Source organism: Salarias fasciatus, unplaced genomic scaffold (genome assembly GCF_902148845.1).
Source record: "Salarias fasciatus unplaced genomic scaffold, fSalaFa1.1, whole genome shotgun sequence".
Taxonomy (NCBI): Eukaryota; Metazoa; Chordata; class Actinopteri; order Blenniiformes; family Blenniidae; genus Salarias; species Salarias fasciatus.
Genome location: NW_021941383.1, coordinates 621,618 through 636,190, shown reverse-complemented (window position 1 = coordinate 636,190; position 14,573 = coordinate 621,618). Strand labels below are relative to the sequence as shown.

Below are 14,573 nucleotides of genomic sequence, written 5' to 3'. Positions count from 1 at the left end.
CTCACGCTTCTGATAATTTAACAGTTGTTTATTCCATAGTTTGTCAACCAGCTAAAACTAACTTTACTCTTTTGAGAATGAACGTTGGTAATTGTCCTCTTTAAGGTAGTGCTCTGGAATTGTTGATTAAATAACCCACAGGATAATTTAATACATAATTCACGACTTCTCTCAGCTCATTTTCAGTCATTTACTCGTTTCCAGTAATTGGTCATTTGTGGCATTGTTGATTAATTAATAACACCTGGTTAATCAATGATTTGATGGTTCAATCATTCTGTGGTCTACTCATTCCCAAATAGCTGATATTTTACATCACCAGTGAATAAATAACAGTTTACTCAGATTAATATTTGAATTTGGGATAAATTACTTCGTACCTCACTTTAAACAGTCTATTACACCGTAATTGATTGTTATTGTCATTCAATGTTAATGGTCTGTAACTATTAATTGTAAATTACAATTTACTCAAATTAATAAGCTAGTAAATTACTTAAAGTAATCAATTACTCCCAGTAATCTATACTTCAGTAGTTTAATACGAATTAGCCAATGTAAACCCCAACAACGTTCAATCTTCTAATGCAGTGTTTCTCAAACTTTTTAAACCAAGTACCACCTCAGAAAATAATAGGCTTTCCAAGTACCATCATTACGACCAAAGTAAAAAAATAAAAAGTAAAATAATAATAATAATAATAATAATACAGTAACAGCCTACTCTGTTAAACTGAAGACAACACACACAGGAAGCAGGTATATTTCTGATATTCTTGGTCTCTGTTTTTGTTTCATTCCGTCAGCCACAGTTAGCAAAGCATAACACGGGATCTGGCATCCAAACCACATAACTGTCACACACAAAGGGGCAACCCTCCCTGTCACTATTACACCCTCACACCCTCTCTCTTTTTCTCTCTCTCTCTCTCTCTCTCACACACACACACACACACACACACAGACACATACACCACACACAGAGAGAGAGCAAGTGAAAACACATCTGTACACACACAGACACATACACACACACACACACACACATATATATATATACACACAACCGCTTGAACCTTTTTAGGCAAGAGACAGATTTTATAAGTTGACCAATGGCCAGCAACTTTGTGAGTTATGCCAACTTACCCAAGTCTAATGCGAAGGATGTCCTTGCTTTTGTGCGCACAGTCCAGCAATGTCCGGTTCAACTGACGTCAGCTTCAGTCTCCGGTCGGGCTCTGCATCCATCCTGCTTCTGTATTTGGTTTTGATTGCAGCAAGTGCAAAGAAGCCTTTCTTGCACAAATATTTTGTTGTGAAAGGAAGGAGAAAGCGCACAGCCTTGTCCGAGAGCGCGGGATTCTGGCTGTGTTGCTGTATCCAGAAGTCCAATAACGGGTGTTTTTTTTTTTTTTTTTTTTTTTCCCTTGTCCTGTTCAGCAGCTGGGCATGCAATATTGTATGACTGTAGCCTTTTACTATCTGAACAGATTTTAATGTCAGCAGCAGGACGAGACTGAATCTCCTCCTGCTGCTGCCTTTATTTAAAACTGGCATCCGGCATGGCTGAGGACAGGACCGGGACGGAGACGCTCAGAGAGCGAGAGACAGAAAAGAGAGAGAGATAAAGAGAGGGAGAACGGGGTGGGGGGGGGGGGGCACAACCTATGTACACATTCACGATGCAAAACAGTGTTGTCGACGCACCACACATAACCAAGAATCATCATCACCAACAACAATCTAGACAACACCGAAACAGAGCCGACAACCAACGCAAAAACTGACAGAACCATACATATATGTATATATAATTTTTTTTTTTTTTTTATCTCCCCCTGACGAACCATATTAGTGAACAGACCAGACCACAAAAAATAAAAAGAGGTGTAGGGGAGGAAGGAAATGCAAAGACACCACAAACCATTTTTTTTTTTTTGTGAGAATAGAGCTAGCAGTAACTAGTAGTAACTAGTAGTAAACTCGGGGCGTGCTACTCTTGACCGCTGCATCCAAGTTTAGTTCGTTGTCAGCCAGAAAGCTCTCCAAGGCAGGGAAAGCAGAAACATCACCTGACTTGATTTTGATTTCAAACAACTCCAACTTTTTCTGCATGGCGTTGATTTTGTCGTGCACGTCAAAAACATTGATGTAGAGCCCCTGTAGTCCCAGATTCAGTTCATTAAACGAGAGAATATATCCGCCAAATATGCCAACTGACTGAGCCACACAGTATCTTCAAAAACGTCTGACAAGGGGAAGTTTTTGTCCTGTAAAAACATCTGGACCTCTCTGTGTAACTCAAAAAGCCACGAAAGCACTTTTCCCCTTGATAGCCACCTTACCTCTGTGTGAAGTAAGAGTTGGACATGCTCGCTGCCCATTTCGTCACAGAGCACATGAAACAGACGAGAATGCATTGGCCGGGCCTTAATGAAGTTGACAGTCTTCACTTCGGAGTCCAGCACAGACTTTAAATTGTCTGGAATCTTCTTAGCTGCCAGAGCTTCACGATGTATGCTGCAATGTGTCCACCGCATCTGTGCTGCCACCTCGCGAACTCGGGCTGCTACACCGCTGTGGTGACCGGTCATTGCCCGGGCACCGTCTGTGCAGACCCCAACACACTTACTCCAATCAAGTCCATTTTCTTTGACAAATGCATCCAGCAGTTGGAAGATGTGCTCGGCCGTAGTTCTGGTCTCCAGTGATTGACAGAAAAGAAAGTCTTCTTGAGCTGCACTGTCACATTCATATCTCACGTACACAAGCAAATTTGCTAAATCTGCAACATCTGTAGTCTCATCCAGCTGGATGGCGTAATAGCGACTACCTTTAATGCGCTCAATCAGTGTGTTTTTCACGTCCTCCGACATGTTCTTTATGCGGCGTGACACAGTGTCGTTTGAAAGGGGCACCAAGTCTAACTGTTTTGCAGTCTTCTCTCCACACATGATGAGTGTCATCTCTTAGGCTAATGGCAGACACAACTGTTCACCAATTGTATGAGGTTTGCCAGCTTTCACAATGCGTAGGCTGGCACGGTACGATGCATCCTGAGCTTTTGCCACTGATGTGGAACATGTCTGAATTGTGGACTTGGACTGCTCGAGTGCATCGCATTTTCTTATAAAAAAATCCAGCGGTTTGTCCTTCAGCCCTGGGTGTCTGGTTAAAAGGTGCCGTCTGAGGTGTGCTGGTTTCATGGATTCATTGCTGAGAACATCACCACATACCACACACTGGGGCCTCGGCTCTTCCTCTGTTCCACTCCAACTGAATCCAAATTGCAGATAACTTGAATCATATTTCCTTACTGTCTTGCGTCGTTTGTTGCTGATGATAGCAGATGACGGTGATGCTTCGGCTACGCTGCTTGCAGAGCCGCTAGCGCTCGTGCTCGCTGTACTGTCATCAGCTTCATTTTCAACAGGTCTGCTGGTTGGATTCTTCCCCTGTTCTGCAGTTCTTTTCCTGATAGCTCCTGTCTGGAGCCACATTCGAAGATTTTTTGAACCGCTCATTGCACCTCTGCGCGCTACCTTGATCTGACGGTGAAGCTAAGCTAGTTCAATTATGGATGACGTGCGCGCTACTACGTGACTGAACGTGACCACGTCGCAGTCCAACACAATGAAAACTGAATATGAATTACAATTGATTCAATGCATTTTAATTTTAGATTGTTTTTTGTGGTAATATTTTTTTCTGAACGTTTCGAATTTTAACTAATTAAAAAAAAATGTATACAGTATATATTTCTGTGATTCCCCTGCTTACCACTGGAGGGAGCTCACGTACCACAGTTTGAGAACGGAGGTTCTAATGCATATGATGGTTAGATCATGTTGTTTGTTCTGTATTCTACCAGAAGAACGACAAAAAACACTGTTAAGGCAAAACCACGACACAGATTTTATTTTGAAATCACTTATTCTGGAACTTTCCTTCTGGCACCCGACTTGTTTCTTTACATTAACACGGCAGGGTTCCGGAGTCCAGAAAAAAAAAAAGATCCTCGCAGAAACTTTCTGGACTGCCTGACGGGCTCTGTAGCGGCGCCGGAGCCACACCGTGGTGCTGTGAGCCCAGCTGAGCCCGGCTGGGCCCAGCTGGGTCCGGCTAGGTCCGGCTGGGCCCGGCCCTACGCTCTGCACATGGTACGTCATCAGGCATACAACGACAGCGATAAGTGGAATCGTCAAGGAGACAGACAAACAATTCCTTGGAATCGAGTCACTGGGAACTAGTTCTACAAATAAATCGGTTCTTGATTCGCATCCCTACCTCTGAGTAGCCTCGGACCTCCTCCGATAGCCTCAAACCCCCCAGTAGCCTCGGACCTCCTCCGATAGCCTCAAACCCCCCAGTAGCCTCGGACCTCCTCCGATAGCCTCAAACCCCCCAGTAGCCTCGGACCTCCTCCGACAGCCTCAAACCCCCCAGTAGCCTCGGACCTCCTCCGACAGCCTCAAACCCCCCAGTAGCCTCGGACCTCCTCCGATTGCCTCAAACCCCCCAGTAGCCTCGGACCTCCTCCGATAGCCTCAAACCCCCCAGTAGCCTCGGACCTCCTCCGATAGCCTCAAACCCCCCAGTAGCCTCGGACCTCCTCCGATAGCCTCAAACCCCCCAGTAGCCTCGGACCTCCTCCGATAGCCTCAAACCCCCCAGTAGCCTGGAACCTCCTGTCTGAGTGAGACACGGGACAGAATGCGGGGAGACGCACGCTGACCAGGGAGGCTCTGATTGGTCCTCTCCTCTGCCATGAGATGCACAACACCGAGCAGGAAGCTACCTGTAGCTCACTGCTACAATCTGCAGTTTCAGTGGAAGCTAAACCTGCCAGTTACTGTGAGATGGACTGTAGAAACCAAGCAGTCGCTCAAATGTCTTCAATGGACACAGCTGTCCTCTACGTCCACAAACTGTCTGTGTCACGTGTGCAGGAGGGAGGACCCACGCGCAGGCAGTCAGAGAGAGTGAGCTGGTTTATTGTCCAGAAAAGCAGGGTAACAGGAACGCAAACAAGCTGAGGTGCGGGCAGGGACACGGACAACACACACAACGGACCGGCAAGGACAAGTGAGGGATACAGGCTTTAAATAAGGTGGACACAGGTGAGGCACATTAGGGCGCTAACGAGGAAGGAGACCAGGCAGGAGAACATGAGGAACAGACAAGCAGGAGAGACAGGGCATGTAAAAATGGGGAAAACAAAACCAAAACCAGTCCAGAGCGCCCCCACAAGGCTGGAGGGGCACGGGGCATGACAGTCTGATGTTCAAAGGTCTTAGACATTTTCAAGTTCTGGTACACTCCGAAGTGCGGCAGCAAGTAACACACAATCCATCCCCAACAGAACCAATACGGAAGCAGATCAGTCACCGCGTTCCAATGTGAGGGAATGGTGTGGTTCTCCAGGGAACATCGCACAGGAACAGAATGGTGTGGTTCCCCAGGGAACATCGTACAGGAACAGAGCAGTGTGGTTCTCCAGGGAACATTGTACAGGAACAGCAGCATTCACAAGTGAGACAGCATGACAAGACAGAAATCCACACACAGGTTCCACCAGAGCAAACTTTCCTCAAGACTGGAAGAACGTCTGGAACGTCATCTGTCAAGCTCAGTTTCTGGTTCCAAGACATCAGTTTCTAGTGAAAACGGAAAACTGCTGTTGCATTTTGGGAGTCTGTTCACACAGCAACTTTGTGAAAACAACAAAACACCGAAAACTAGGAAGTTCTCATATTGGTCCTCAGAGAACAATACTCTAGAACATTAACAATGGAGAACATGGAGAACCATCCACTCTAGAACATTAACAATGGAGAACACGGAGAACCATCTACTCTAGAACATTGACAATGGAGAACACGGAGAACCATCTACTCTAGAACATTGACAATGGAGAACACAGAGAACCATCTACTCTAGAACATTGACAATGGAGAACACAGAGAACCATCTACTCTAGAACATTGACAATGGAGAACACAGAGAACCATCCACTCTAGAACATTGACAAAGGAGAACATGGGCATTCATATGGACAGACCACCAAAGACCAGGAGAATGTGAACTAGCATTAGGACCAGGACCAGGGATTCAGTAGCGTTGTCCCTGTTTCCATGGAGATGGTGAGGGAGTGTGATTCTGCCCCACGTGGTCTTAGCAGTCCAGAAAGCTCTGTCAGGTTTGGGTTTTCAGGTGAAACCAGGACCTGAGCCTCTTCATGTTCCCAGTCTTGAGAGAACCCAGTCTGTGCTCGTATGTCCACCTCTCTCCCAGTGAGACCTCCAGAGAACCACACCGGTTCCAAGAGCCGCACAGCATGTCACAGCAACAACACAGCTGGTCCACATGGAGTCCGGCTGGTCCACATGAGGTCCAGCTGGTCAGCATGAGGTCCGGCTGGACAGGATGAGGTCCAGCTATTCGGCCTCTTCCACAGAGTCGTGGTCCAGTCATCAGCTGTCTCCGTAAGCCATCAGTCCACCAGCCGCCACGCTTCCTGGGGAACGTTGTCTCCACAGGGAGCAATGAGCCTTGTCCTTCCTTGTCCTTATTGGATTTTTTTTTTTTTTTTTGGGGGGGGGGGGGGGTGGGGGGCTGTACTCTAAAACCAGTATAGGTCTTTGCTCTTCTCCTGTGCCTGAAGACCTGGGGAGGGGGAGTAAGATAGGGGGGCAAAAAGAGAGGAGGGTTAGAACGGAAAACTTCAGCAGGAGGCAAAGGGGGTGTTAGGTGGTGTTAGGTGGTGTTGGAGGGATGTTAGGTGGTGTTGGAGGGATGTTAGGTGGTGTTAGGTGGTGTTGGAGGGATGTTAGGTGGTGTTAGGTGGTGTTGGAGGGATGTTAGGTGGTGTTGGAGGGATGTTAGGTGGTGTTAGGTGGTGTTGGAGGGATGTTAGGTGGTGTTGGGGGTGTCTGGTGGTGTTAGGTGGTGTTGGGTGGTGCTGGAGGGTGTAGGAGGCCTTCACAGCGCTGAGTACCTGCATCTATGTTGAGCCCCAGCTCCGGTCCGGCTCCGGCGAAGGCGCCGCTCCACGCCGTCCCCGCCCCGGACTCCATCTTCCCCCCGAGGTCGCAGGGCGAGGCGCCGGGTCCTGGCGCCGAGCCGCCAGACGCCAGGCGGTGGTGCGAGCGCATGGACGGCACCAGCAGCGAGCCGTAACGGGGATCGAACGCCGCGCCGTACATGTCGTGGACGCCCGGCCGCGGGTACGCCGAGCTCTGGGCGCCGATGGCTCCGCCCAGCGAGTACGGGTGGTGGTGGTGGTGCGGGTGGTGCGGGTGCCAGGTGTCCGTGGTCGGCTGGTGCAGGTGGCCGTGCAGCGAGGCGGGGGAGTACGGGTCCCCGGGGAACGCCAGCTCGGAGTGGGCAGCGGCCAACGTGGACGAGACGGACGGCTGGTACGAACTGTTCCAGAAGGACGGAGGGAAACTCCTCTGGTTCATCGGGAAACATCCGTCTGCAGCAACCAGACACGATGGAGAACTGTCACTTTCCCATCATGCAACAGTCACATCCGTCTGCAGCGAGCAGAAGCATCCATCCACAGTGCTGAACATCAAGTCATACAAACATAAAGAAGCAGCTCCTTCATCACTGGACTGAATCAGTGGAAACTAAGGTAAAAATGAAACGATAAAACCAAACAGATGAACATCGGAAAATCAACTAAAGACACAGACGACCACAGAACTCATGCAAGTTAAAATCCAAGGAATCACAGTGGTTCTGTACAGGAGGCTGAACACACCCCACTGCGGGGTGGGGGCTGTTGTGATGCGGGGGAGGGGGGGTCCCCCCGGGTTTTAAGTCTGGCGCTGCACACCAGGAGCTCCAGCTGGCCCCAAACCTCATCTGGACTCGGTGTCTAGATGTGGACGAGGTCCTTCAGCTCATTCAATGCTCTAAAAACCAACTTCAGATCTCAAATCAATCTCACCACCAGGGGTCACCTGAAGATGAGCCGGTAATGTCAAAGGTCTAGAGCAGGTTTTTTTACAAAAGACAATCCCATCATGCAACACTCCCATTGGTCTGCACCAGGCCGTCACACGGCAGACACCGCCGCAGCTTCTGTTTCAGTTGACGGCATTTCCAGTGGACGCCATGTGGCGTCACACAGCCTGAGGTTCTCCATCCACATCAGGAACTGCGTCCGGGCGTCCAGCCTGGAGGAGACCAGGTGTGGACGAGCGTCTCTGCATCTAACAGGTGAGTGGTGGGCGGAGCTTAGAGATGTTCCAGAGGTGGAGGAGGTGTTGGATGTGGGTGTCAAAGGAGAGTTAGGGTCCAGTTTGACACCCAGGTTGGTGGATGTGGACAGGGGGTGTGCCAGTGAGGACAGCTTCAGTGTTGGACCGGTTTAGTCGCAGGACGCTCAGCTTCCAGGGCACAGGCGGAGGTGGGTGGGTACAGGGGACAGTTGGAGGGTCCAGGGCACAGGCTTCATTTTTCTGATGATATCCTCCACCTCTTCCTGTGTGACCTCAGTAATGGACGAGCTCCTCCTGTGCAGCTTCCTGGAAGCAGCACTCAGGGACATGCCCAGCTGCCTCAGAGGTACCAGGGCGCTGAGCAGGACCAGACTGACTCGGATATTAAGGGGGCGTGGAGGTCCAGGAGACGGCTCAGGGACGGGTTCTAAGATTCCAGAGTCAGTAACGGAGAGGAGTTCAGGAGAGCCACAGGACAGAGGTCCAAGGTCCAGGTCCAGGTCCAGGTCCAGAGCATCGTCGTTGATACATTATATTTAAATGCAAGACGCTCACAGGAGGAAGCTGTGAACAGCGAGGTGGGGGACGACTCGGGACGCTGTTGGTCGAAGACGGCGAGACCTGGACCATGCCCGGTGCTGCCAGCTGGGAGGACGGGCCTCATGGGGAGTGAGGTAACCCTCTGGGTGGTGCCGGCACATGAAGTCCAGTGGTGTCTCTCTGAGCTACTGCTGGTAGAGACGGTGTACAAATGGAGGAATCAAACCCAGAAGGCTGCAATAAAAGGCTGTCAGGGAGCTTCAGAGCAAAGAGACAGCATGAAGGTGTTCCCAGTGGGGAAATCGCAGGAAGAAAGAGAAAACACACAACGGTGAAATCTACAGCAGAACAGCGCCTTCCTGTTTCCACGGCAGTGACGCAGTGACGTCTCAGGAGACTCTGGGATTCCCGTGTGAACCTGGGACAGACCAGACTGACGGAGTGTCCAGCAGATGGAGCGTCCGGACGGGGCGTCCTGATGGAGCGGCGTCCTGATGTTGTATTGACTTGATCAATAGTTCAGTCGGGTCCTGGTCCTGGAGGTGGTCTCCCTCCATGGGGGGGCCTCCTGGCCCGGTCCTGCTCCCTGGGGCTCCTGAGTGACGGGCTGCCTGCTGCCTTTTGTGGTCACTAGTTCTCTTCTTCCCGTAGACGTCATCCCAGACCCCCCCCCCCGCTGTCATTCACACACAGAGGCTTCTGGTCGTCCTGCTCATCATGCTGGGTGTGGTGGAGATGGGGGCGGGCACCTCGTCATCCAGCATGACCAAATACATTCTACGAGGGTGGACCCAAAAGTTCCCGGACTGTGGTTATAACTTTTTATTTTTTAATCTTCGCAATGATTTGAAACTGTCACCTTCAAAATCCTCTCCTTTGGCTTGAATACAACGCTGCACCCGAGATGTTCACTGTTCAGAAGAGTCGCCATGACCGTGCGTAACTGTGCCGGAAAGATAGAACTTCGATTCCCTCCCCCGCCTGTATGCCTGTCTTACCTTTCCGCTGCCGCTCCAGTTTCATCTTTGACAACAAAAAGCCGTCGCCCGGGGCCAGATCAGGGGAATATGGCGGTGGGGAGGCTGGCTGGTCTCGGTTTTAGTCCAAAAATATGCTTTACACACAACATTTGGTGCTATTTCTGTGCGTAACGGGGCGTCCTGTGGTCTGCTGTCTGTTATGATGAGGACATTTCCGGGAGCCTTCGTCTCACTGCTTCTAATAACCGCCTGAGGATCATCAGTCTGGATCTCTACAATACTCCCATCAGTTCTGCAATGTCATCAAAAGTCCTGCGTGGATCTACCAGGACGTCTGCTTCAGTTTTTGTGAAGTTTTCCTCTGTTCTGGAAGTGGATCGTTGTCCTCTGCGTGCCTGGTCTTCGTGATGTAATCTGATTACTCTTAAAGGGCCCAAACCACTCAGACACCCTAAGAATCCTTCTTAAAGAATGTCTGCAACATGGTGAGTGTTTCTGCCGCTGTTTTCCCAATAAAAAACAAAATGTTTTGACAGAGCGCATATCCGTGGATATCCGCCATCTTGAAAAACCGAAGAGCGGGGTGTAACTCTGTCAACACAAACAGTGACTGTCAGCTGACCGCTTCACGGGGGAAGACCAAACCTGGCACAGTTATGCATGAGGCTATCCTGTAGCGACATCTAGCGACCAAAGTCGGAAATTCATTGTATTTTTTTATTAATAGATTCAGTCCGGAAACTTTTGGGTCCCCCCTCGTACAAATCTACAGTTTCATTCAGAGACGCTTTTGTCCAAAGCGACGTCCAACACAAGCAAGAACACAGACGAGGAAAAACCTTTAGTGAGAGCAAAAAGTGCTTCAGATGTGATTGGTCAGAGGAGTAACCATCGAGCTGCGTAAGAAGTGCCAACCCCCCTGCCCCCCTTCCCTTTCCAACTTAGCCAGAACTAAATCAGTGCTGGGTTTTGGACCACCTGACCTATTCTACCCCGAAGGTGAATTAAGAGCCCAGGTGTTCTCTGAACAAGTGAGTCTTCAATTGTCGCTTAAAGTAGAACGGGACTCGGCAGAACCAGAGTGTGGGAGTTTGTTCCATCATCTGGGAACCACAGAGGAGAAGAGTCTGGCTGGAGGTTTAGAGCCGTGCTGGACTGGAAGCTCCAGGTAGAGAGCAGACCTGGATCAGGGAGTCCAGGTAAATGTTCTGTAAGCCAGGAGGAGAGTTCTGGATGTGACTCTGGCTGCAGCTGGAAGCCAGTGAAGGAGAGGAACAGAGGAGGACCTGAGCTCTGCTGGACCGGGTGAAGACCAGACCTGCTGCATTCTGGATCCTCTGTAGAGGTTTGACTGGACCTGGAGGGAGACCCGCCAGAAGAGAGACACCACAAGAGCCTGGACCAGAAGTTGGGGGGCCTGTTGGGTCAGGAAGGGTCTGATTTTCCTGATGTTGTAGAGGGCATAATGATAAGACCGAGAAACTGAGGCCACGTGACCCTCAAAGGTCAGCAGGTCAGCCATCATGACCCCCAGGTTTCTGGTTGAGTTTGTGGCACAAGTAGGCTGGAGTGAAGTTGGACACTGATCTGAGGACAGATGGACAAGCTGGGCAGACCATGAGTTCAGTCTGAGACAGATGGAGCTGAAGGTGGCGTTCCTTCATCCAGGCTGAGAGATCAGCCAGACCTGCTGATCAGCTGAGACTGTCGTGTCGTCAGGTGGAAAAGAGAGGAAGAGCTGAGTGTCGTCAGGTGGGAGTGAGAGGAAGAGCTGAGTGTCGTCAGGAGGCAAAGAGAGGAAGAGCTGAGTGTCATCAGGAGGGAAAGAGGAAGAGCTGAGTGTCATCAGGAGGAAAAGAGAGGAAGAGCTGAGTGTCGTCAGGAGGAAGAGAGGAAGAGCTGAGTGTCGTCAGGAGGAAAGAGAGGAAGAGCTGAGTGTCGTCAGGAGGAAAAGAGAGGAAGAGCTGAGTGTCGTCAGGAGGAAAGAGAGGAAGAGCTGAGTGTTGTCAGGAGGAAAGAGAGGAAAAGCTGAGTGTCGTCAGGTGGGAGAGAGAGGAAGAGCTGAGTGTCGTCAGGAGGAAGAGAGGAAGAGCTGAGTGTCGTCAGGAGGAAGAGAGGAAGAGCTGAGTGTCGTCAGGAGGAAAGGAGAGGAAGAGCTGAGTGTCGTCAGGAGGAAGAGCTGAGTGTCGTCAGGAGGAAAAGAGAGGAAGAGCTGAGTGTCGTCAGGAGGAAAGAGAGGAAGAGCTGAGTGTCGTCAGGAGGAAGAGCTGAGTGTCGTCAGGAGGAAGAGCTGAGTGTCGTCAGGAGGAAAGAGAGGAAGAGCTGAGTGTCGTCAGGAGAAAAAGAGAGGAAGAGCTGAGTGTCGTCAGGTGGAAGAGAGAGGAAGAGCTGAGTGTCGTCAGGAGGAAAGAGAGGAAGAGCTGAGTGTCGTCAGGTGGAAGAGAGAGGAAGAGCTGAGTGTCGTCAGGAGGAAGAGAGGAAGAGCTGAGTGTCGTCAGGAGGAAAAGAGAGGAAGAGCTGAGTGTCGTCAGGAGGAAAAGAGAGGAAGAGCTGAGTGTCGTCAGGAGGAAGAGCTGAGTGTCGTCAGGAGGAAGAGCTGAGTGTCGTCAGGAGGAAAGAGAGGAAGAGCTGAGTGTCGTCAGGAGGAAAAGAGAGGAAGAGCTGAGTGTCGTCAGGTGGAAGAGAGAGGAAGAGCTGAGTGTCATCAGGTGGAAGAGAGAGGAAGAGCTGAGTGTCGTCAGGAGGAAGAGAGAGGAAGAGCTGAGTGTCGTCAGGAGGAAAAGAGAGGAAGAGCTGAGTGTCGTCAGGAGGAAAAGAGAGGAAGAGCTGAGTGTCGTCAGGAGGAAGAGCTGAGTGTCGTCAGGAGGAAGAGCTGAGTGTCGTCAGGAGGAAAGAGAGGAAGAGCTGAGTGTCGTCAGGAGGAAGAGAGGAAGAGCTGAGTGTCGTCAGGAAGAAAGAGAGGAAGAGCTGAGTGTCGTCAGGAGGAAAAGAGAGGAAGAGCTGAGTGTCGTCAGGTGGAAGAGCTGAGTGTCGTCAGGAGGAAGAGCTGAGTGTCGTCAGGAGGAAGAGAGGAAGAGCTGAGTGTCGTCAGGAGGAAAAGAGAGGAAGAGCTGAGTGTCGTCAGGAGGAAGAGCTGAGTGTCGTCAGGAGGAAAAGAAAGGAAGAGCTGAGTGTCGTCAGGAGGAAAAGAGAGGAAGAGCTGAGTGTCGTCAGGAGGAAAAGAGAGGAAGAGCTGAGTGTCGTCAGGAGGAAGAGCTGAGTGTCGTCAGGAGGAAGAGCTGAGTGTCGTCAGGAGGAAGAGAGGAAGAGCTGAGTGTCGTCAGGAAGAAAGAGAGGAAGAGCTGAGTGTCGTCAGGAGGAAGAGAGAGGAAGAGCTGAGTGTCGTCAGGAGGAAAAGAGAGGAAGAGCTGAGTGTCGTCAGGAGGAAAAGAGAGGAAGAGCTGAGTGTCGTCAGGAGGAAAAGAGAGGAAGAGCTGAGTGTCGTCAGGAGGAAAGAGAGGAAGAGCTGAGTGTCGTCAGGAGGAAGAGAGGAAGAGCTGAGTGTCGTCAGGAAGAAAGAGAGGAAGAGCTGAGTGTCGTCAGGAGGAAGAGCTGAGTGTCGTCAGGAGGAAGAGAGGAAGAGCTGAGTGTCGTCAGGAGGAAAAGAGAGGAAGAGCTGAGTGTCGTCAGGAGGAAGAGCTGAGTGTCGTCAGGAGGAAAAGAAAGGAAGAGCTGAGTGTCGTCAGGAGGAAAAGAGAGGAAGAGCTGAGTGTCGTCAGGAGGAAAAGAGAGGAAGAGCTGAGTGTCGTCAGGAGGAAGAGCTGAGTGTCGTCAGGAGGAAGAGCTGAGTGTCGTCAGGAGGAAGAGAGGAAGAGCTGAGTGTCGTCAGGAAGAAAGAGAGGAAGAGCTGAGTGTCGTCAGGAGGAAAAGAGAGGAAGAGCTGAGTGTCGTCAGGAGGAAAAGAGAGGAAGAGCTGAGTGTCGTCAGGAGGAAGAGCTGAGTGTCGTCAGGAGGAAGAGCTGAGTGTCGTCAGGAGGAAGAGAGGAAGAGCTGAGTGTCGTCAGGAAGAAAGAGAGGAAGAGCTGAGTGTCGTCAGGAGGAAAAGAGAGGAAGAGCTGAGTGTCGTCAGGAGGAAAAGAGAGGAAGAGCTGAGTGTCGTCAGGAGGAAGAGCTGAGTGTCGTCAGGAGGAAGAGCTGAGTGTCGTCAGGAGGAAAGAGAGGAAGAGCTGAGTGTCGTCAGGAGGAAAAGAGAGGAAGAGCTGAGTGTCGTCAGGAGGAAAAGAGAGGAAGAGCTGAGTGTCGTCAGGAGGAAGAGCTGAGTGTCGTCAGGAGGAAAGAGAGGAAGAGCTGAGTGTCGTCAGGAGGAAAAGAGAGGAAGAGCTGAGTGTCGTCAGGAGGAAAGAGAGGAAGAGCTGAGTGTCGTCAGGAAGAAGGAGAGGAAGAGCTGAGTGTCGTCAGGAGGAAAGAGAGGAAGGGCTGAGTGTCGTCAGGAGGAAAAGAGAGGAAGAGCTGAGTGTCGTCAGGTGGAAGAGAGAGGAAGAGCTGAGTGTCGTCAGGTGGAAGAGAGAGGAAGAGCTGAGTGTCGTCAGGTGGAAAAGAAAGGAAGAGCTGAGTGTCGTCAGGAAGAAGGAGAGGAAGAGCTGAGTGTCGTCAGGTGGAAGAGAGAGGAAGAGCTGAGTGTCGTCAGAAGGAAAAGAGAGGAAGAGCTGAGTGTCGTCAGGTGGAAGAGAGAGGAAGAACTGAGTGTCGTCAGGTGGAAGAGAGAGGAAGAGCTGAGTGTCGTCAGGTGGAAGAGAGAGGAAGAGCTGAGTGTCGTCAGAAGGAAAAGAGAGGAAGAGCTGAG

The 14,573-nt window shown here is 50.6% G+C and overlaps 1 protein-coding gene across 1 annotated transcript in view; it reads right to left on the bottom strand.

Annotated features, from left to right (window-relative positions):
- Positions 1-6,622: 6,622 nt before the first annotated feature.
- Positions 6,623-14,573, bottom strand: part of vgll2a (vestigial-like family member 2a) — a 40,094-nt gene continuing 32,143 nt past the window's right edge. Inside the window, exons 3-4 of the mRNA XM_030087389.1 lie at positions 6,998-7,477; positions 6,623-6,666 (exon numbers count right to left, since the gene is read on the bottom strand). Of these exons, the coding sequence (XP_029943249.1) occupies positions 6,623-6,666; positions 6,998-7,477 (524 nt within the window). The remainder of the gene's footprint in view (positions 6,667-6,997; positions 7,478-14,573) is intronic.